This window comes from Malania oleifera, chromosome 10 (genome assembly GCF_029873635.1).
Source record: "Malania oleifera isolate guangnan ecotype guangnan chromosome 10, ASM2987363v1, whole genome shotgun sequence".
In the NCBI taxonomy this organism is placed as follows: Eukaryota; Viridiplantae; Streptophyta; class Magnoliopsida; order Santalales; family Ximeniaceae; genus Malania; species Malania oleifera.
Genome location: NC_080426.1, coordinates 28,175,602 through 28,199,140, shown reverse-complemented (window position 1 = coordinate 28,199,140; position 23,539 = coordinate 28,175,602). Strand labels below are relative to the sequence as shown.

Below are 23,539 nucleotides of genomic sequence, written 5' to 3'. Positions count from 1 at the left end.
GAAGCAAGGATGAAGTCTCTGAATGGACCTCTGAAGATGCTCTGTTTAATGTCAACCATTTGAAGAGTAGAGATAATCAAATAGAAAATTTAGTTAAAGAGCAGGTTTTGCTACTGTTCCTTCAAGACATTGTCTCCCGTTCAGATTTTCAATGGATTTACTCCAGTACTAAGGGAGGTATGGCTGAGAATAGCCTTTTCATGGAAGATCATAAACCAATATTGTTCAGGATTATTCTGGGTTGTGATCGTGAGGTAGGAAGTTATGCGAGCCTTTCGTTTTGACTAATATAATATGGGTCTTTACAATTACTTTAAAGCTGAAAGGAAGATTTTTAATCTGGATTCTTTTGAGAGATGGTTTTGTTTGTCTAACGAAGTTTGCAGGGAGACTCACTTTGTACCTGTTTCTAGATGTAAAGAAACTTCAACGGCTGACAAACAGAAAGGGGGATGAGTTCTGGTCTGGACATTGTCAACTAGACAAGGGTCCAGGGAGAACAATGTTAAGGCATGGAGGAAGTTTATTCAGTGTTGGATCACTGTTTAACAATGAGAGTCACTTCTTGTGCCTGGAAAAAGTGAAGGAAAGCGGCGTGATTAATTCAGTGACAAAAACAGAAGGAAGAGAAGCAGTGGGTTGGTAGAACTTCCGGGAAATTTTTTACAAATGTTTTGAATCATAGAAGAGAGGAGAGGAAAAATCAACGGCAGAGCTTCTTTTGTCAGGATTGTAGCTCAACGAATATTGGAAGCTTTGAGAATTGAGAAATCAAGGCTGATCTTGCAACATCTGTTTTAGGGGTGAGCATAATTCAAGATTACCCGAATTAACCGATCGATTTCAGTTGGTTCGGTTCAGTTCGGTTAAGGAATAGGTTCGGTTCAGTTCGGTTACGGATTTGGATCATTTCAGGTATTTGGTTTTCAGTTCAAGTATGGGGAATTTTAATTTGGTTAACCAAATTACCCGAATTACTAATTAATTAAAAATTAAATATAAATTAGTAATATTAATATATTATACGTTAAAGGTGGAAAGGCCAGCCGCTGCTAGGGCTAGGGTTCTGTTTGTGTTCGTGTCCACTGTCCAGTGGAATCTGGCCTTTAGGTTCTCCTTCTCCACTTCTCCCTCTTCGCCTCTTCGCCTGAGCCTCTTCCCAGTTCCCGTCCCGATAGCAAATCCCTCTTCCCTGAGTTCCCTCTTGAGTCTTGGCCTCTTCAGATCTTCCCTTCCCAGTTCCCGTCCCGAATCCCTCTTCCCTGAGTTCCCTCTTGAGTCTCGCAGACTTCAGCAGTTTGGCTCTTGCTCGCTTGGCGACGATGAGACTTCGCAGCAGGGGTGTGTCGCAAATCGATATACTCGGCCACTCAGTGACTCAGGTACCTTCGTCTTTGTTGCTTGAAATCTCTCTCTCTCTCTAAGCTCTGTACCAGAAACGTATGGTTCTTGTTTTTATTTTTATTTTTCAGTTTGTTTTTAGTTCTTATTCTGCTTGTAAATTTCTCTACTTCATACTTCATGTCCAATCAGCTTTTCTTGGTTAGATTGTATGGCATCCATGAGCTTCCGGTGGACAATGCCATAATGGTGCTCTTCTTTTGAAATGTGTTTACTTAGATTATGGTAAATTGACGAGATATAGCTTTTGTGGAAATTTGGTGGCTCAGTTCTTAGATCTGCTGGTTCATTTCTTTGTTGTTCTTGGAACTGATCCTGTGTTGGTGCTGTCTGCTATGATATTGTTAGTACGAAGGATTTGTTCTTATTTGGGGGCCTTGCTTTGATATTTCTATTATTCCCTGTTTGCCAAAATTTTAATATTGAAGATTAATGTGTTTTGAGTGGTGATTCAGCACTGACGTACGTATACAACTGCATCTATGATCTGCAGTCCGCAGAGAGATTTAAACCATCGTTCTTTTAAATTAAACTGGTTTGATTTTAAATGCTTGGTTTGATAGTCTCCTGGATATTCTTTTGAGCCTGAAGTTTGAGCTATAATCTGGTCAATGACCGGAATCTACATCAGCAATAAATTTTGTAATGTAAAAGACCGAGGACTTCTTAGCCAACACAAATGGCTAAGCTAGCAGCTTGTGTTTGATAATTGTTCATTCATATTGTGGTAATATTTTCGTTGTTTTGGCTTTGATTATTGCTAGTGAAAATGGGGTTGATTAATGTTATTATATCCCGTTTCATGAAATAAAAACTCACACCACTAAAAATTCATAATTTTTATTATGTTGCATCGTTCATAACTATTGTCACAAGTTGCAATTCATAACCCTATGCCTATATGATGGACTTTACTCACTTTATGATTGCGCTTTTACCTTCTTTTTTTTTCCAGATATTAAAGGGAAAACAAGCAATGACTTGCCTATGGAGGTGGAGGTGTTGGACTTGGAGGATGCAAAAATGACGCAAGGGGCTTCCCAACATCAACCTTCAAATCCCAGTATGACAAGTGAGAGTGGTAATAATAATCCTATTGAATCTAATCAAAAAATGAGGAAGAGAATGAGACCAAGATCTGAAGTGTGGGATCACTTCACTAAATTTGTGACCGAGTCCGGTGAAACTAAGGGTAAGTGTCATTATTGTCATATTGATTACTGTGTTGATCCTAAAAAGAATGGTACAGGCACGCTTAGATATCATATGGTTAGATGTCCACAAAATCCATATTTTGAAGAAACAGAAAGACACAACTAAATTATCAACTAGCCTCAAAAAATGTAGGGGGCTCAGAGGCAACTCTTACAAATTGGAAATTTGACCAAGAAGCAATTCGAAGGGCATTATTTTATATGCTTACTGTTGATGAATTGCCTTTTAAATTTGTCGAGAATATGGGGTTCAAACATCTTATGAAAGTTGTATGCCCTTGTTTTCGAATTCCATCAAGATGGACAATTTCTAGGGATTGTTATGACCTTTATATAGAAGAGAGGTTAAAGTTGACAAAGTTTTTGAAAACCTCCTCTCAAAGGGTTAGTTTCACAACTTATATGTGGACTACCTTGCAAAAGGTCAATTATATGTGTTTGACTGCACACTTTATAGATAATGATTGGAAATTAAACAAAAAGATCCTTAACTTTTGTCCAATTTTTAGTCATAGAGGTGAGGAGATAGGTATGGCCATTGAGAGGTGTTTGCTTGACTAGGGAGTTGATAATGTGTTTACTGTGACAATAGATAATGCACATTCAAATGACGGTGCAATTGCCTACATAAAAAGAAAAGTTTCAAATTGGAGAAAAGACATTCTAGAGGGTAAATTCATTCACATGAGATGCATTGCATATATAATTAACCTAGTTGTGCAAGATGGTTTGAAAGAAATGGGGGATTCAGTTGCTCGTGTCAGAGATGCAATCAGATATGTTAGGCATTCACCAACTAGGTTGAAAAATTTCAAGCGTTGTGCAGAAATAGAAAAAGTAGAATGCAAAAAGATGTTATGCCTAGATGTTAGCACTCAATGGAATTTCACTTATCTGATGCTATACATAGCTCAAAGATATGAATTGGCTTTTGATAGATTTAAAGATGAAGATCCTCTTTTTAGAATTGAGCTTGAGGCTAGCGATGGCACACCAAGTAGATTTGATTGGGAAAAAGTCAAAAAGTTTGTGATGTTTTTGAAACACTTCTATAAGCTCACTGTACAAGTTTCAAGTTCTTTGTATGTCACAAGTAATACCTATTTTGATGAAATTAGTGGGATTGATTGTCTTCTAAAAGAGTGAGAAAGTAGTGATGACTTGGAGTTGAGTTTAATGAGTATGAAAATCAAGGAAAAATACAACAAAAACTGGGGAAATATTGACAAAATGAATATGTTGATTTGCATCTGTTCTTGACCCTAGACGTAAGTTGGGATTTGTGCAATATGCTTTTTTCTACAATGTATGAAGGTGACAAAGGTTTATTGATGGGGAAAAAGGTTCAAGATACAACATTTGAACTGTTTGCTGAGTATAAGAGGTTGTCACAATCTAAAAATGAAGAATCAAACATACGTGAAACTTCAAGCTCCACTAGCTCCACTGGTCAAGGGGAAGCACAACAAAAGTTCAAAGATTTGTATCAAAAGTACAAGACTCAAATTGGAGGTGGAGATAGCAAATTAGACTTGGATAGGTATTTGGGGGAGGATTGTCAAAAGTATGTGGAGGGCTTTGATATTTTGGAGTGGTGGAGGTTAAATACAAGGTTTCCTGTCCTTTCACATATGGTTCGTGACATTTTAGCAATACCCATCTCTACAATTGTTTCAGAGTCTGCTTTTAGCACCCGGGCCGGGGGGGGGGGGGCGCGTGTTCTCGATGCCTTTAGGAGTTCTTTGACTCCTAAAATTGTGCAAGCTCTTATATACGCAAGATTGGATCCGGGGTTCATCTACTCCAATTAAGGTTGAAGAAGACTTAGAAGACCTTGAAAATCTAGAAAAAGGTAATATTATATTTATATACTGTCAAAAATTTTCATTTGTTCATTGAATGATAAATTATTACAACTTACAAGTGCTTCTATACAATTTTTTAGAGTTGTCAAAGGCTGCATTGGATCGACAATTGGTGAATAAGCCAATCAAAGAAAGGCAAAGGGTTAGTTTCGTATTGAGATTATGCTTAAGAGTTTTTTCATAGAAATTATATGCTATCAATTATCATTATTGACAATATATAATTTGTTGTTTTGGCTTATTGTTGAAAACTTAGAATTTTAATGGTTTGCCATTTTCATATATTTACAGGTTACACAGCACAGGAGCTGAAGAGTGGGAATTTGTGATATAAGAAACCATGAAGTGGTAGCTGATGTATAAAGCCCCAGTTTTTGTTTTAATTTTTCAGAAACAACTTGTATTTCATGCTTTTTTTTTTTTTTTTTTGCATAAATAGTTTAAATTTCATGTTTGGTCTGTACGTAATATAATAGTAAGGACTTTGAACTCTCAAGAGTCGAGCACAGTATAGACTCTGCACCTTCGAGAGTCGAGCAGAGTATGGACTAATGGACTATGGATTCTAGACCCTCAAGAGTCGAGGGAATTTTATGGATTTATGCTGACAATGCTTGAACTAGGATTCTAGGAATATAGATTTATTATATAATTTATATTTATATGCTCAAAGCCAAGCAGACGACTAAATTTCATGTTTGGTCTGTCATTCTGTTTTTTTTAGGAAGTATTTCAGGATTGTTTTAGGAAGAATTTCAGGATTAGTATGTGAGGACTAGTTGGGTGTTCTATTTTTAGGACTAGTTGGGTGTTCTATTTTTACATTGATTAGAGATAAGTTGCCTAGCTCTAATGGTTTCAATATGGCTTTTTTTCCTTGAGAATTAGGAGGTTATATTGAGATTTTACGGGGAGTTTCATCAAATTAAGGTGGTGGGTAACCGTCCAAATTCTGCCTCTTACAGTTGAATAGCAAAATATCCCTTTTATCAATAACATTAATAGGTGAGCTGCTTAATTAAGCTGGAATTGGTAAAAAATTTGCAACTATATTCTGTTTTTTATAATTAGTTTTAAATTATTTCAGTTAAATTTGGTTAACCAAATTACCCGAAAAGGTAGTTCGGTCGGTATGGTTCGGTGATAACACTGAATTCAGTCGGTTCGGTTAGAGGAAATTGTTAACCAAATATTTCAGTTAATTCGGTTAATTAACCGAATTTGGCTGAACCGACCATTTGCTCATCCCTAATCTGTTTTATGCTGACGCACCCGGTCAAGCTCCGGCGAAGGTTTTCAAGACCTCCAGAGAAGGTGCTAATGAACCTAGTGGTTTCCCAGGAGAAGAACCAGGGAAATCGTTCAGATTATAAGGGGAGGATACTGTGGAAATTTAAAATTTAGGAGATTCGAGCCATCCAGTTTTCGGCACACTTCTCAGGCTGCAAAACATGAATTGAGGGAGTTGGGTAAGCCCAAGATAAATAATCATAAGATCTGGGCTGAGAAAGGGAGGAATGGGCCTGAGCCAAAGAATATAAGAATAGGCTTGAAGGAAGTTAGTGGGTTAGGAAGTAAAGATGCAGATGAGTCGGATTTTCTAATGTTAGGACTTTGGGCAGTTTTTTTTTTTTTCTTTTTTTTTTTGTTCCAGGGGGGGTGGTTAATTTATCTCAGAATGGGTCGGGTAATTGTCGGAGTGTGCTGTTTCTAGTTCTTTACAGAAGCATAACTGAGATGAATTGATGCAGAACAGCAGGAGGTAAATCTAGAAATTAATCAGAAAATTATTCAAGATATTCAAGAAATGGGGGGAGAACAGGCTGTTGCTGCTAGTCCTAAGGAAATTTTGGATGATGTGGATACAAGATCAGTCGATTGCTGTTGTTTCCAGCTGGCTTAGTGGACAATTTCTTAATGATTTTAATGTAATCCTTGATGTTTACGACACCATACAGAGTGGTTGATGTTTTGTACCACAGGATGGCATCCCCTTGATGCCTTGCTAATATAAATTTATGCTCATTGATCCAAAAAAAAATGAGGATGTTTCAACTGATGAGCTGGAGAGTCTTAAGTGAGAACAGTAAGGGTCTCTTACTGGATCAATTGATGGCAGAAAATGGGATAGTTGATGAGGGTGAGTGTTTTTCTCCTTAGAAAATTATTGAGAGGTCTGCTGAAGGCATATTATCTGTGGGAGATGGTGTTTTGTTTGGGCAAGAAGAAGTGACTAGTGAGTGATGATGAACCTAGAAGCTCCTCTGAAGCAGCACAGGTTGGTGTTCGCCATTTAAAGAAGGCATAAAACCAATTAGAAAATGCAATTTGATGAGGGACCTTTATTTCTCAGTTGGAACGTAGTCCTGCTGCCTCTAATGTGCCCGACTCCGAAATTAATGTGGATTAGGCTGAGACCGAATCGAACATGGAAAACAGAGAAGGCTTAGATTCTCAAAAAGGTATTCTACCTATTCCCAATATGCTGAAAATTACAGATAATAACTTGTGCCAAAGAGGGGAATGTCATAAGAAGGAAATTTTAGCCATCAACTCTTTAGGGAGCAAGATCTACAAGAACTCCTTGAGGGGATGGATTTTAAGCTAGTCAATCCTTTTAGGGAAGGATTTGAAGGTGGTTGTTTCTCCTAGGACCTATGAGAAGAAGAAAAAGGTGCACGAAGGGATGTGAGAAAATGCATACTTTTCTGAAACCTTAAATTTTAGTTGCTTATTTTTAAACCTCAGTTTCGATAAGGTTTTGAAGAGGAAAAACGTTGGATAAAGGTGGAGAACTTGGATAAGAGGTTGCCAATCTAATGCTTCATTCTCTATTACAAATTTACAATTAATGGGGGAAGTCTAACTCATGGTTAAAGATTTTGAAGGGTGTTAAGCTAGGAGATTCCTTGTCCTTATTTTTGTTTGTCATGGTTGTTGACTATTTGAGTATAATGATAGATGGGGTGACTGATAGAGGGCTTGTGAGAGGTATTGAGGTGTGTAATGAGAGGGTCATAGTGTCTCTATTCACTGAAATCACCACTTTTTTCTTGGAATATCACAGGGAGCCTTTTTAAAATATGCTTACCATTTTATAGCTTTTTGAGTGTGCATCAAGGTTAAAAGTTAATTTAGCGAACAGTGGTAGCTGGTATTAGTTTGGGCTTTGCAGCTAACTTCTTTAGTGGGTCTGCTACTTTAGATTAGCTTTTGACATATTTACAGGTTCCTTTGGGTGGTAATTCAAGGATGCTGTCACAGAGAAAGTCACTAAGCGTCTAGATGGGTGGGAAGGTGCTCTCTTTTCTTTAGATGGTTCTGTGTCCTCTTTCTAGCATTCTGCTTTTTTTCATTTGGTTAGGCGGGAGGTGGTTTGTAGGTCTAAAAGGGAGGGTTGAGTCTGGGAATTTGGAATCTTAAAACATTGCCTTGATGAGTAAATGGTTATGGTTATGGTTATGGAGGTTTACTTTAGAGGAGAACTCCCTTTAGCATAAAGTAGTCAAAAGGGTTGGGCTTACAATAAAAAAATTGGTGGCATATTATATGGCGTTTATATCTTCTTTTCAGGGTCTTTGGAGATGCATGCCTCAGCTTATCCACATTTTATATCCAATGCCAGCTTTAGGTGGGTAGTGGGCTTTGCATTCGCTTCTAGGAAGATCCATGAGTAGAAGACTCAACTCTTTTTGTCTTGTTTCCCCATAACATATCATGTTTCTTCATTAGAGAATGGACTGCTTCTTCTTTTTTGATTTCTGATGGGGAGAAATTTTTCTTGGGATTTCCATTTCTGTAAACTCTGAATGATAGAGAGGTGGTTGACCTTGTTTCTTTGTTGATTGTTGGAGGGTTGCTATCCTTCCGATAGGAAGTATGTGACGAAAAAGTGGCAGTTAGAGTCTTCAGGAAATTTTCCTTGGAATTTTTTATACAGGAAAATTTGTCTTTTTCTCTATATCATAGTAATTGGAAGGTCAATTTTCCGTCTCAAATTAAGACATTTATTTGGTTGGTTTTTCTTAATAGAGTTAACACTAACAATTTGTTGCAGATAATTATTATCAAAAAAAATATGATCTGTTGCAGAGAAGGAAGCTTCTAAGGCTTTATCCATGAATGTGAATGTTCTTTGTTTTGATGGTTCAGAATCTGCCTATTAGTTTTTGCATTGTTCTTTCTCCCGGAGCATTTGGAACAGTTAGAAGTTACTGGGGAAAATTTGGCTTGTCAGGGGTCAGTGGAGGATATGTTGGCCATTTCTTTTTCAGGGTTCAGAACAAGTAAAGACAGATAGCCCTTTTAATATGTGGGTGCTGCGTCATGGGTTGTTTGGATGGAAAGGAACACTCATATTTTCAAGGGAAAGATGACTTCATGGTCCTTGGTTTGGGATAAGATTCAATACTTGACTTCATGGTCCTTGGTTTGATAGTTCCTCATTGTTTATTGTGGTGTCTTTGGAGGGAGAGAAATAGTAGGTGTTTTGAAGATAAGGAAAGATCCATTTCGGACCTGAAGCTATTTTTCTTTACAACTTTGATGGATTGGTTGGCTGCTTTGCGAAACCAATCATTTTCTTCTGTTTTTGATTTACTAGATTCTTGTAATTTCTGTTTTTGATTTGTTTACCCCATGTACACTCCTTGTGTACTTGGTGTTCATTTTTTATATTAATAAACTTATTACTCATCAAAAAAAAAAAAACATTGTTCTTTTGTTTGCTTAGGAGGATTTATTAAATCTTGTACATTCTTTCTCCATTAATAATACTCTTTGTTTCAAAATCAATATATATATATATATATATATATATGTATGTATAACTAATGAGCTTGATTCTTCATATAAGAATTATCCAAACACTTCTGGAACACATGATGGTTACTTGACAGAAAGCATTGCAAGTTTTTGACCCAAAACATGGATGGCTAAAGTTCCAAAACTAACAACATCATCAATGGAAATAGAAATTACATAAGCACAACCAGCAAGCAACCAAAAAGTATGTAAAAATAGCAAGCAATACCAGGAGGTCCATTTTGATATCCACCCAATGAACGATTCATAAAACGACCAGGTCTTCCTCCCACCCCACGTTCAAATCCACCGCCATAATCAAAGCCGAACCTGGACCATCTTAGCATTAGTTTCAGGAAACCAAACAAATTATGCTAGAAGTGCACCCATTCCTTACTGCCAATTGACATAAACTAATATTACGAGTGATATATATATATATATATATATAGAGAGAGAGAGAGAGAGAGAGATTATTATGCATCATTAACTCATTCACAAGGCAGCATTTACACGCAAATACAAACATAAACATGTACTCAAATAGAGATAACAAAATCAATAAACCCATCTTAACCTTAGACAAGCATACCAAATGGAATATGTTATCTATATGTCTGCATGTGTGCATGCATGTGCATCAGTGTATGTGCACGCGCGCACATGCGAGAGAGAGAGAAAAAGATAACACAACAACAAAACCAAGTCTTAAGTCCCACTAGGTGGGATCGGCTATATGAATTCTTTTTCGCCAATTTATGCGATCATGGACCATTTCTTTTGACAAATTCAGGGCTACTAAATCCTTACTCACTATCTCATTCTAAGTTATTTTAGGTATACCCCTACCCCTTCTACTATACCCCACAGTCACTAACTCACTTTTCCTCATTAGCGCACTATGTGGTCTATGTTGCAAGTGCCCAAACCATCTAAGTCGTCTCTCCCTTATCTTCTATAGGAGCTACACCTAGCTTACCGCAAATATGTTCATTCCTTAATTTATCTTTCAGTGTTATACCACTCATCCATCTAAGCATTCTCATCTCGGCAACTTTTACTTTTTGGATATTCTATTTTTTCGTCACCCAACATTTTGATCCATATAGCATAGTTAGTCTTATGGTCATCCTATAAAACTTCCCTTTTAATTTTAAGGGTATTCTACAATCACAAAGCACACTTAAAGCACTTCTCCATTTTACCCAACTTGCTTTAACTTTATGCATTACATCATCTTGAGTTTCTCCTTCAGCTTACATAATAGATCTAAGGTATCGAAATCTAAAAGTGTTATTTATTTCTTCATCATCAAGTTTAACTGTCTCCAATATTCCTCCTACCATTATTGAAATTACATTTCCTTTATTTTGCCTTATTTCTACTTATCCTAAAGCCTCTAGATTCCAAAACTTCTCTCCATAATTCTAACTTATCCTCTACTCTGTCCCTAGTTTCATCAATCAATACAATATCATCTGCAAACAACATACACCATGGAGCCTCATTTTGAATGCTCTTAGTCAGTTGGTCCATCACTAAAGCAAAAAGATAAGGGCTCAAAGCAGATCCTTTATGTACACCTATGGTGATTGGAAATTCTCTAGTTCTCCATCTATAGTCCTTACACTAGTCATTACTCTGTCGTACACATCCTCAATGATATCAGTATGCCTACTACATTCACCTATTTTTTCTAAAACCCACCATAGAACTTCCGTAGGTACCCTAACATATGTTTTCTCTAAGTCAATAAATTCCATATGCAAGCCCCTCTTCTTTTCCCTAAACTTTTCCATTAATCTTCTTAAAAGATATATAGCATCTTTGGTAGATCTCCTAGGCATAAAACCAAATTGATTTTCTAAGACATTCGTTTGTAACCTTAATCTTTGTTCAACTACCCTTTCCCACAATTTCATCATATGACTCAGAAGTTTAATTCCAGGATAATTATTACAATTTTGAATATCTCCTTTATTTTTGTATATAGGTATCAGTGTTTTAAAAGGCTCAATCGAGGCTCGCCTTGAGGCTCAATCTAAAATACCAAATTCCAAAAAGGCTAACGCATTACATGCTAAGGCTAATGCATTTTAGCAAAAAGCACGCCTTTTGCGCCTTTTTAGTTGAGGCTTACGCATTCTGGGTGTGTGATTCTCAAGTTAGAATTGGTTAAAAAATTTAATTACATGTTTGTACAAAAGGAATGTCATAATATGAGTTTAATTCTAAAACCCTTGAACCTCAAACTTTCCAAAATAACTAGACTTGTATCTTCAGTCATGAAAATAGGTTGAACTTTGTAATGATATAGCTATCTCTTGTCATGATTTATGTCACGTGATTACGCATCAAAGTTGCGTAATTAGGCGTTGAAAATTGTTAATTAAATATTACAATTTGACTTAAATTCCTGATTATGTCCTGTATTTTAACATTGAGCTCATTCGATTATTCTAAGATAATTATCCTATTTTTGTCGTAAACTTATGTATATTCATGTTTAATTATCGCAGGATAATTTTCAAAAATTTGGAGACGTTGTGTGCATCAAATGGAGCTGTGAGCCGAGCGCATGTGACAAGACCACGTGAAAGGACTTCATCAGCTCGATATTGAGACAGGGGCGGTTCCATTGTGGTTGGGTCTCTTGATGGCAAGATTCAGTTATATTCAAAAACTTCCATACGGCTACGGCAAACAATAAGTTTCATGGAGGCCAATTCTCCTGGGTAACATAGAATGAAAAACAAAGCAAGCTGTGTGAATCATTGGGAAGCTGGGCCGCGTGCCATGCATGCAAAAGACGTGTGCGTGCGTGAGGCTTAGTGGGCTGTGAGCTGGCCGAATTGAGGGCTTTTAATTCAAGAAAAAAAGAAGGCCTTTTGGGGGGTGGAGTACGTGCATGGGCCATGCATGTAGGCCCATGCGGAGAATGCATCTACGTGGGGATACAGCCTTGGGGCTGCCAAATTACACACAAAGAAAGGAGAGGTGAGCTGGGCTTGTAGTGTTTTGGAAGCAATGAAAAGGAGCTAGAGCCGTGTTAATGTGGATTTATTATTAGAGCCTACATGTGACAAGATGACCCATGCAGACAACACGCGGAGCGGGAACGTGTGCTGGGCCTATGTGCTTTTGAGGGGGTTGCTTTTGGGGGCATTAATGGAAAAGAGAGGCTAGGGTTTTAGGGGTTGTTTTTTAGGGCTTTTGGGTGTTTTTTCAAGAGGAGCTTGGGGGGAGTGCGCCGCACAGGGGAGACCTCTCCTCCTCTCAACTCCACGGCCATTCCATCTCTCTCACTTCTCATCCCTCTCTCTCCCCTGCCTTGTTTAATTTTAATAGTTGCTTAAGTTATTTCCATTATTGAGTTTAGTTGTTTTCATTTCATGTTATTGTTGAAATTAAATTCTTTGTTTAAGTTAATCAAAGTATTAAGCTATTTCATTGTTGAAGCCTTTTTTTCTTACATAATTTTTTGTTTACTCTCTCTCTCTCTCTATTTTTCCATTGCTTTTATTTAGTTGCTTTATTACACTTAATGTTATTTAAATATCATGTTGAAACTTTGCTTTTGATTATTTTGCTTTAATGTCAATTTAAATATCTTGTTGGAATTACATTTTGGGTTGAGTTATTATTATCGTTAAGCTCAATTTGTTTTTATTTAAAGTATTGTTGGAATTAAATTTTGGTTGTGTTATTTTGAAGTTCAGTTTATTTTTATTCAAGATATTGTTGGATCTATTTTTCATTTAAGTTATTAAGGTGTGAATTCATTTTTGGTTAAACTATCGTTAGATTTAGTTTACTCCGTTATTGAAGTTTGAGTTTAGTTTACCTTTGTTTGAATCTATTGTTGGATTGAAGTTTAATTATTATTGTGTTGAGTTAGTTTATTAATGTCTTTGAGTCTAGTTATTGAGTTTTTTTCGTTTACTTGCCAGTGTTTAATTATCGTTATTCTTTTCTTGTCATTTATTTTATGCGTGATATGTTCTTAGTTTATGTTTTGCATTATTTTAATTCAGTCGCAAACTCTCAAAAATCCAGAAATACGAATCTTAAGTGTGTTCAGTAAATTTGTTTTCTTATTTTCTTCTTTTTGTTTTACGCGAGTTTGAAATTAATCTGCATTCCCTGAGGAGACAATCTGGCATTTTTGGCCTAATTATTACACAACAGAACTCCTGTACTTGGGATAGCCTTTGCGCTGCTCATTTTTAGAGTGAGTCATCTTGTATTCAAGTCAGCAATTTTTAAATGGCCAACAAGTATTTTGCAAAGTACATCTAGTTTTTCTTTTTTTACATTATATTTTTTATTTTCTTAATTTTTACTTTATTTTAAATATATATAATTTATTTAACAAATTTTTATCTTAAAAAACAAATTCCCAAAAGGCTTACGCCCCAACGCCTTAAGGCTTATCTTTTGAGGGCTAAAACGCCTCGCCTTACGCCTACGCCTTTTAAAACATTGATAGGTATTAAAGTGTTTTTCCTCCATTCATCTGGCATTTTCTTACTTTTATAATTGTATTAAAGAAATTAGTTAACCATAAAATTTTGTTATCACCTAAACATTTCTAAACTTCAATTGGTATGTTATCCTGTCCTATAGCTTTTCCATTTTTCATCTTTTTTAATACAAATTTAACTTCATTAACTCTAATTTTGAGAATAAATCTCATATTTTTAGTATTTTCCTCATTTGTCAATTCTAAGTTTAAGTCTTCCATTTGGTTTTCATTAACAACTTCAAGTAACTTCGCCATCTATCTTTTATGTCATCGTCCTTAACCAAGACAATATCATCCTCACTTTTTATACATTTTACATTTCCTAAGTCCTTACTCATCCTTTCTCTAACTTTAGCAAGTTTAAATATATCTCTTTCCCCTTATTTTGTATCTAATCTATCATACAAACTATTAAATGATCTGTGTTTAGCTTCACTAACGGCCTTTTTTTTGCATTTTTCTCAACTTTTATACATTTCAAAGTTATCCATGTTTCTATATTTTGGCCACGTTTTTATACCAAATTCTTTTTGTCTTTATGGTTTTTTAGACATTTTATCCCACCACCAACTTTCTTTGCTATTCGCATATCTTCCCCTTGATTCACCTAAAATCTCTTTTGTTATCTTTTTAATAGAGCTAGCTAATCTACTCCAAAAAGTATTTGTATCTATCCCATCCTCTATAGTCCAATCCCCATCTTTGATCATTTTATCTTTAAATTTTATTATATTTTCTCCCTTTAGGTTCCATCACCTAGTTCTCTTACACTAGTTTATTTTATCCTTTTTCTTTAAATTTTTTAATACATATTTCTAACACTAAGACTCTATGTTGTGTTGTTAGGCTTTTACCTAAAATAACTTTACAATCCTTGCATGATAAACGATCTACCATACTAGTTAGAAAAAAAAAATCTATTTGACTTCTATTTTGTCCACTTTTAAAGGTTAATAAGTGTTCTTCTCTCTTCTTAAAGCAATTATTCATTGTAATAAAATCATATGACATAGCAAAGTCTAAGATAATCTCCCCATACTCATTTTTTTCTCCATATCCATATCCTCTATGTATCCAGAGAGAGAGAGAGAGAGAGAGAGAGAGACTAAAGAGAAGGGTTAGCGAACAGCCTAACATGGATGTGACCCATCGGCTTTCACAATTAGCACAAGCATATGAACTGCAGTTGAGAGAGATAGAGCCACATAAAAATAAAAGACGATGAACATTTAACATAATGAGCATGTTCTTACGTTTGCCTTCATCCTGGTGGACGGCAAAACTATGGTTCCGTGCATAATGCCTCCATCCCTCTAAAGGCCTAAATTTTGCCACCACGTGACAAGAAGCAAGTATTTGGATGGATCATTTCCACCCAAGTTGGAGGCCTATGTCAAAGAACAGAGTCAACGGTTTATTGGGTCTGAAACCCATATGTGCTTAGTTAGTTGTTTAAGTATGTGTGTGTAGTTTGCTTGCATTATGGTTATGTACGTCGGGGGTTTGTTTGTAATATTTGTGTATTCTAGCTTCTAGGGATATGTGTGTCATTTCATGTGTTTAGAAGCTTTATTATGAATAGTGTTTGAAAGCCATGCTGTAGGTAGTTGATGTTGCATTTGAAGTACTACAATTATGTATGTTGGGGTTTTGTTTGTAATATTTGTGTATTCTAGGGATATGAGTTTAATTTCATGTGTTAGATACTCTACTATAAATAGTGTGTGAAAGTCATGTTTGTAGGTAGTTGATGTTGAATTTGAATTGAATCGTGAGTTCCCCCCTATCTCCTCTCTCCTACCTTCCCTTCCTCTCTTCAATTTCTTCTAATCTCTTCCATTTCAATCCCCCCATCTTGCCCTTTTCCCTTCTCTTCTACCATGTTTTTTCCTCTTCCGGATTCTCTCCATTAATCACTCTCCCTCTTTGTTAAGCCCCTCATCTCATCATCTCTGATCTGAAATTTCAGTTTAATAAAAAAAAAAAAACCACCAAAAAGCAGTTTCTAAACAATTCCAAAATTCCAGTAATGTCTCCAAATTTTCAAACACCACTTTCCAGCAACCATCCTGCAACACCAACCACACCCTCAATGACAAAACAGTCTCACTCCCCTTCCCCTACAATTTCATTGCCGATGACCAGAAAATTCCCACACGTCAGCAGAAGGTTGACCAGCCGACAGCCCTTTGAACACCTAACTTCCTGATCCTTTCTCACCACACAACCACTACCAGTGCAATCCTCACCCCTTGATCTCTCACCTTGGAGTTTCATTGCTGGAATCTCACCACTGGCGACTCACGTGCCCCCACGCCCTGGCAACACGCATGAGGAAGTCTCTCACTGTCTTCTACAATTTCCTATCTCCTAAGAAATTGGTGTTCTCTCCTGAGATCTTGATTTGCAGCATGATAGTTTGGTTCCAGAAATAAATTGCTACGAGAAGCAAGAATTACTGATGTGAGCATTGGAAATCAGGTTTAACCACTGCGTTTGTGAGTTCTCTAAGTGAATTTGTTTCATTTCCACATGATACTCAAGATTAAAGGTGACTTGAAGATTGTTCTTAAATAATTAAGAGTGAAGTTTGTGAGTTGCATCATATAATTGCATTGCATCATGGTGACCAATGTTGAATTGTCTAAAAGGTGGAATCTAGTAGGGTACAAAACATGAAAAATGCCATGGGGACTATTACCTATGCTTTGAATGGGCTAACAACCAAAGTTGCAGCCTTAGGTAAAAGGCCCATGGAATTTCCTACCAAACAAGATGGTGAAATAGCTGTCGTCCCTCATACTTTTAAGCATGGTTTCAAAACCCGGACCGGACCAGCAGGTCCAATCAGGTTCGACTGAAACTGGCCACTTGTCCAGCCCGGGTGTATCATGGAAACCAGAAATGAAGTGATCGGGTACAGAACCAGCCGGCCCAGCATGATCCAGTACAAACCGGCCCAAACCGGGGTCAAATCTGGGCCTGATTTAAAATTTTAAAAATTTTAGGAAAAAAAAAAAAAGAAACAAGTATGAATAAAATTTTAAATAAAATCAAAAACTGAGAAAACTTACATTTGTATTTTGTGATTTCACAATCTCTAGCAGTTCGCTCTCTCCTCCTCCCTCCCATAGTAGACACTTGATGGTAAGGCTGCACTGTTCGCAGTGCAGCCACCTACCCACGGCCAAAAGTGCAGGTCTCTTTCTCCTCCTTCCATGGCGACAGACAGTGGCATGGCGCAGGCTTCTTCTGAAACCTAAACCTTATCATCTTTAACTCTTATTTTAATATATCATTTTGATTTAAATTAATTTTTTATTACTTTTTACTTTCTATGCATGACATCAGCCGCCTGATTTTTTTATGTTTCCAGAGTCTTGCAGGGAAATGTGTCCATGATTTGAGATGTGTGAAATGTGTGGAGTAGGTAGGGCCAGGCACTTTGGGAAAAATCTTGATACATGGGCATGAAATATTGTACAAAGCAATACATATTCTCATCAATCTTGGATATTTGGAACTTAATGCAATTGTGCATTATTTAATTTAATTGCATGTTAATTAAAATTCTTTATGTGAACAGTGTCATAAGATTTTAAATTTCATAGTTATACTTGACACTTAATTAAATTTTTTGTATAACAGTTAATATTAAATTTATATTTCTAATTTATTGCACAAAATTACATACTCTTGGTAGTATATATTTTAATATTTTTAGTTTTATTAAATTGTTTGTTGTGTGTCTTATATAATTATGGACTAATAATGAACATTTTATTTCAAGAACCTCTAAATTATTTTTACAAATTTATGTTTTAATAATTAAAATAAATTGTATAAAATATCTATATAATTAGTTTTACTTACTACATAGCATATTTGACATTATGCTAATGACACCTGTTCAACTACCGCATTGACCCACCGGTACAATCAGTCTGACCGACCCAGTCACTTCACTAGTTTAATCACCAGACCAGTCTTTAAACCATGCTTTTGAGTTGTGTGACGGCCAAAATAATCATTTGAGTGAAGGAATTAAACTACAAGTCTCAGATTTGATGGTTCTCCTAATGAATTTGACAATTAATGTATTCTTTGGACTACTATTTCTGATTGTATGACATGAATGAGGCTAGAAAATTGTACTTGTCAGAATCAAAATTGAAGGGAACTGCTCGAATTTCGTGGATTAAACAACAAAAGACCTTTAGAAGAAGGAAATTTGGTGAGATTACATGGGATGAGATGAAGTGAGCCATGCAGAAGCAGTTTGTGCCTCCAAATTAACAGCAGCATGTTCATTTCCAACTCTTTGATTTGAAGCAAGAAGAAACAACATTTGCAGAGTACACTGGTAGATTCTATCATTTCACTACTCGTGCCGACATAGAATGGAAAGAGGATGAGATGATAGCTTTGTATAGAAAAAAGTTGAAGCCAGCTATTGCTTCAAACTTACATGCCATCTCACTACAGTCAGGGATGCAGAACAAGTTGCCACTCAAATTGAGAAGGATATGCAACGTAATCCTCCTATAGCTACATCAGGCCTTTGATTTGAGAAGAACGCTACTGGTGTTGTACGAAGATAGTTGAGCAATTGGGTAAAGGAATTCAGACTAATACCCCTTGGAAGACTCCTAAGCATTCCAAAACAACTTCTAAGAACCAACCATCACTTAAATGCTTTAAATGTCAAGGTTTTGGGCACCGAGCTGCATAATGTCCTAAGTCCTAACCAAGTCATGGCTGTTGCAGAAAAAGAAAATGATGGTGATGATGACATTCAAGTAGTTGAAGCTAAAACAGAAATCCCAAATGATTTAGATGATGATGGCAATGTAAAACCTATGCTTCAACATATGCTCTCTTTCCCCACAAGGTCGAAGAAAAAGAAGATTGGATAGAGATCAACATCTTCAAACTCAGGTGATATGCCAAAAGCACAAATGTAGTTTCTAGAGAAGCTGTGAAGAAGTTTAATTTGGAAGTTAAGCCTCATCACAAACCATACAGAATTGCTTGAGCGAATAATACCGTTCCATGACCATTGCTTACTTACCTTCAAGATTTGTCATATCCTCCCTCTCAAAATTTGTCATATCCTTTTGGGCCAACCATGATTATTTGATAAGAAGTTGAAGCATTATGGATATGAGAATTCTTATTACCTCTCCATTGACAACAATAAGTATAAGTTGATGCCAATGCCATCACAAATTCTCCCACTCACTGTGTTGAAGCATACCACTAGTTCCTTTCTTATGAAACGAGATGATTTTATTCATGATGATGGGCTCCTTGATATTGTCCCCTCGAGTTTTATCAGGAGGAGGGAATTGATGTAGGATGAGAAGCGGGTATTTGGATGGATCATTTCTACCCAATTTGGAGGCCTATGCATGCACAAGTGCCTCAATAAGCAGTCAAGTCCTCAACATTGAAAATAGGACCAATGCTCATATAGGATGTTAGTTCAAGTACAAAAGCATTAGAGCCACACAACAAATAGTGCGCAAAGGACAAGAAGCACGGGCATGTAACTTCTTAAAAGAACACTTGGGTACCATTCATAACAAATACATACCATCACACAATCACCCCCATTTAATTCAACATGTCTACAGTGAGCATCAGCAGCTAGCTCATATTGTGCAGTTTTCATAGCAATACTTTGTCCAAACATCAGCATGAAGCTCACAAATAAGAGCAAAAAACTCAGCTAAAACAGATGGGCAGGGGAAACCAATATATCTTAATTTCAGCTGATACTTTAAATCATGGCCACCCACACCAACCACACACACAGTTCCTTGGTAACTACACATCCAGATGGACCAAATGAATACATGTGAGATACCACCAAAATGAGCACGTAAGCAGTTCAAGAGATTTGTAAACCATGTTGCTTGGACTGTGCACGGCAAGGATTTGACAAAAACAAGCACAGGCTAACAAAGGAAATATTATTAAAAAGAAAAAGGAAATAAACAAAGACATGGTAAGAAACAATAATGCATATCATCCTCTTCCTCTCACCCTCACAGATGAGCACAAAATCATGAAGGCATTTGATGTCAAATAATACAATTGAAAGTTATCTCTCATCACCACACTCGCAACCAAAAAAGAAGGTTAACATTGAAAAATTTCACGAAGAATAGATCAAATATAGTTCGATTGAGTAACAAAATTTAGTTCATGGGCCAAACTCATCCCATAGAAGAGTAAGACCAACAAAAAGGAAAGCAGCTGAATAACTAGAAGCTCAAAAGTGATGAGAATTGCCCCCAGTTGCATTGTATCTGCTACAATCACAAACCAACGATGGGTTTCATTTAATATTGACAGCTTCAATTTATCCATTCCATCAAGTTCAAAGGAACAATTTAGTCTTACAAGAAGATACCAGCCACAACTCCAATAACTGGACCATGATACATCCTACTATGAAGCTCTACTTAGATGTAAGCCTCCGCTGGGTTGCAGAGAAGTTGAGAGAAGAGGAAGAAAAAATGGACTTCTCTCCACTTCTATCATTTGGTTCACATAAAACGGAAGAGAAAAGAAGTCCAGAAAAGTGGAGAGAAGAAAAAAATCAGGAAAATGACCATTTTTTCTCCTCAAATCCAAGATATTTGGTTTCTGAAGAGATATCGCAAACCTACTTAAACGGACAGAAACACCCTTAAACAATTGTACAAAAATGGTCCTAGCCATGCAGGATTTTTTCCTTGCATGAGCGAGATATATATCCCATCAAAAGTTTCCCCAAAAGTAAAAATTAAAAGTGAATTTGGATTGCATGTGAATGGATAGGATGCTAATTTAGGAATTAGATGTTCTCCAAAATGCCCATAGATATGCATTTCTCATATTTACCCTCTCTTTATTTTTTATGTTAATTTGTTTTAGGTAAGGAGTTTGTTTTAGGTAAGGCTCTTAAAATTTGAATTCATTTTTGGGAAAGACATATGAGTGGGCAATGTCGCTTTGTCGAATTCATCTTTACCACTTGAGTTCGGGGCATAAAGGCTATTTCCTCCTTTTTGACTTTGAAGGATATTTATTTTCCAAAGATTTCCATTTCCATAAAACTCTTAATGATAGGAAGGTGGAAGAGTTGTCTTCCTTGTTGATGTTATTGGCAAATTGCTGTCCTTCCTTAAGGGCAATAGTCGTTCTTGGTCTTTGTTAGTCTGATTTCTGTTTCTTAATCTATTGTTTTGTTTTTTATTTTTTCTTCTTTCTGTTGATGAGGATTTCTTATTCTGCTTTCTGTATGTTCTTCTTATTCTAATGAATTCATCTTCTTTCGCTATGAAAAGGTAGAAATTGGTGGAATGACAGCTATAATTCTATTTTATGAGAAAGTGGTCAAATTATGGGAAATCCCAAAAAAATAATGCTGGAGTTTGGCAAGGCTTGAAAGGGCAACTGCCCTCCTGTGGCCCTACCCCACCTCTCAGCCCTTCCATGGTCCTAGGTGGCACTATTTTAAATAATAGAGACTTTTGTTTTCTTTCCCTAACTTTTTTCCACTCTCCCAGTGAACCAGCGGAAAGAAGGGAAACGGGTCTCTCTTTTCTTGTCTTCACTCCTAGGAGTTTGTTCTCTCCTTTTCTTCATTTTTCTCTAACCAAAACGAGTTCAAAAGATGCACAGTAGAAACAAAAACCCTGCACAAAAACTCCACTCTTTGATGATGCACGGGGGAAAAGTTTATTATGAATAGCGAGCACAATATATATTCTCGACGAGTATGAGCTTAAGGTCGTCTAGTTTCTTTCACGAGCTAATAGAAACTCTTGTTTATTTGTAAAATACAACTCTGATGCGTCGGGTAGTAGTTTACTTGTTTTCTTCCTCTCCGCAAACTGATAGAAATTGGGTAAAAGAATGCGCATCACGATTTTCTATAGCAACATAACTTGTAGTTATAAATAACAGTGCAACATAAATCAGATCATATGACCTTTCAAGCATAATAATTTCAAAATCAATGGAGCCACCACTCACCTTCTATCTTCCGATCCAAACCCACCCCTGGGACTCCCACGCCGGTCGAAACCTCCATCGTCTCTCCTCGAGCGCTTAAAAGGCGGAGGGGAGCGCCGGGGAGGCGAATAGCGGCGGTCACGGTAAAGAGGAGAGCTGGGACTGCGGCGGCGCTTGTAATCTCTCTCCCGGTCTCTCGGCGGTGGTGATGCGTTACGGTCGTAGTAATCGCCACCGCGGTGGCGACCGAGAGGACGGTCTAAATCCCTGTCCCTGTCGTCTCTCCTATCCCTCGAATCTCTATCCCTTCTCCTCAACGGGACTGGAGCCGGCGGCGGAGGAGGCGGAGGCGGTGGTGCCTCCTCCGCAACGGGGGCATTTTCAGGTGGTGCCTGGTCTATGGATTCAGCGGGCAAATCCACGACCTCGGCCATGGATTTAGAATCGAAAGCAATATAGGGAGATTGAGGAATTGATTATGAACTGGAGTTTCGCAGCTTTCGGCTTCTCTATCCAACCTTCAGAGCTTTTCTATCATTTCGGCGAGAGTGTATCTATGCTCCTTTCTTTTTCTTTTTTATTCTTAAATTGTCTATATTTATTACATGTAGATGAATAGTTTGATTTAATATTTTTAAATTATTTAATTTTATATAGGAAAGTATTTAACAAACAGTGGAGATTAAAGTTAATTTAATCTATTTAAAATAAATTTTATGTTTTTAAAATAAATTAATTATACGTCATTATAACAAAGTTTATAACTAAAATAGTAATACTTTAATTTATATATGAAAATCTTTTGAATATTCATGCACATTGTATATGGTTATCTAGTACAAAATAAGTCTTAATGGCTCAAAAAAAAATTTGAACTATAATACTGTATTTTTGTTTATTTCTACAATTATCTATATAAGAATTATATCATGAATTTTTAGTATGAATTTTGTTTTCTTTTTTTTTGGCACGTTTAAAATTTAAATAACAATATGAGTTCTAAAAAAGGAAATGATGGAACATGCAATGTCTCACCTAATAATATGTAAGACGTGAATGCACTAACAGGTTGCAAATATGTGCAAAGGTGATATTGGATAACAATACACAAGGAGATTATTGTGAAGCCTTAATATAGTATCCTCTTTGTGTGTAATATGTGATAAAATACATAGTATACATCAAAATCAAACGATAAGATGTAAACAAATTTGAGGAAATGTGACAGTGAGCGACTATCAAAGATAATGGCAGTTAACCTAACTAGGTAGGGAAAGTAAAAGGTTGACGAATGTTTTATAAATGTTTTTATTGCAATATATATATTTGATAATGGACTAAAGAATCTAATCACAATCCTACTAGTGAATTAGGATGTGTGTCTATGGTTGTTCTTAACATGATAATTTATCATGTGTGAGAATGATATAATGCGAAAATAATTAATAAATTAATCTTTTTTGTTGTGGTTTGTAGCTTAAAAGAATAAGGAAAAATGAATGTGTTGGGCTAGCAAGTCAATAATTTATAGTGTGGAAACATAATTGCAATAAGAATCAAGTTAGGTTTAGTGATTGGATAAATTACATAAATGTATACTACCAAATAGGTCTCTGCAGTGAAGTAGATATTATATTACTCGTTAATGTTGTGCCTTTTATAACTAGTGCTTGCTTTAAAAGGTAATGCGTTAATGCCCCACAGATGACTAAAACAAGTTTCGT

At 36.4% G+C, this 23,539-nt stretch overlaps 1 protein-coding gene across 1 annotated transcript in view; it reads right to left on the bottom strand.

Annotated features, from left to right (window-relative positions):
• Window positions 1-22,388, bottom strand: part of LOC131166340 (serrate RNA effector molecule-like) — a 47,638-nt gene extending 25,250 nt beyond the window's left edge. Inside the window, exons 1-2 of the mRNA XM_058124801.1 lie at window positions 21,837-22,388; window positions 9,513-9,613 (exon numbers count right to left, since the gene is read on the bottom strand). Coding sequence (XP_057980784.1) covers window positions 9,513-9,613; window positions 21,837-22,249 — 514 coding nt within the window. The 5' untranslated portion in view covers window positions 22,250-22,388. The remainder of the gene's footprint in view (window positions 1-9,512; window positions 9,614-21,836) is intronic.
• Window positions 22,389-23,539: the final 1,151 nt, after the last annotated feature.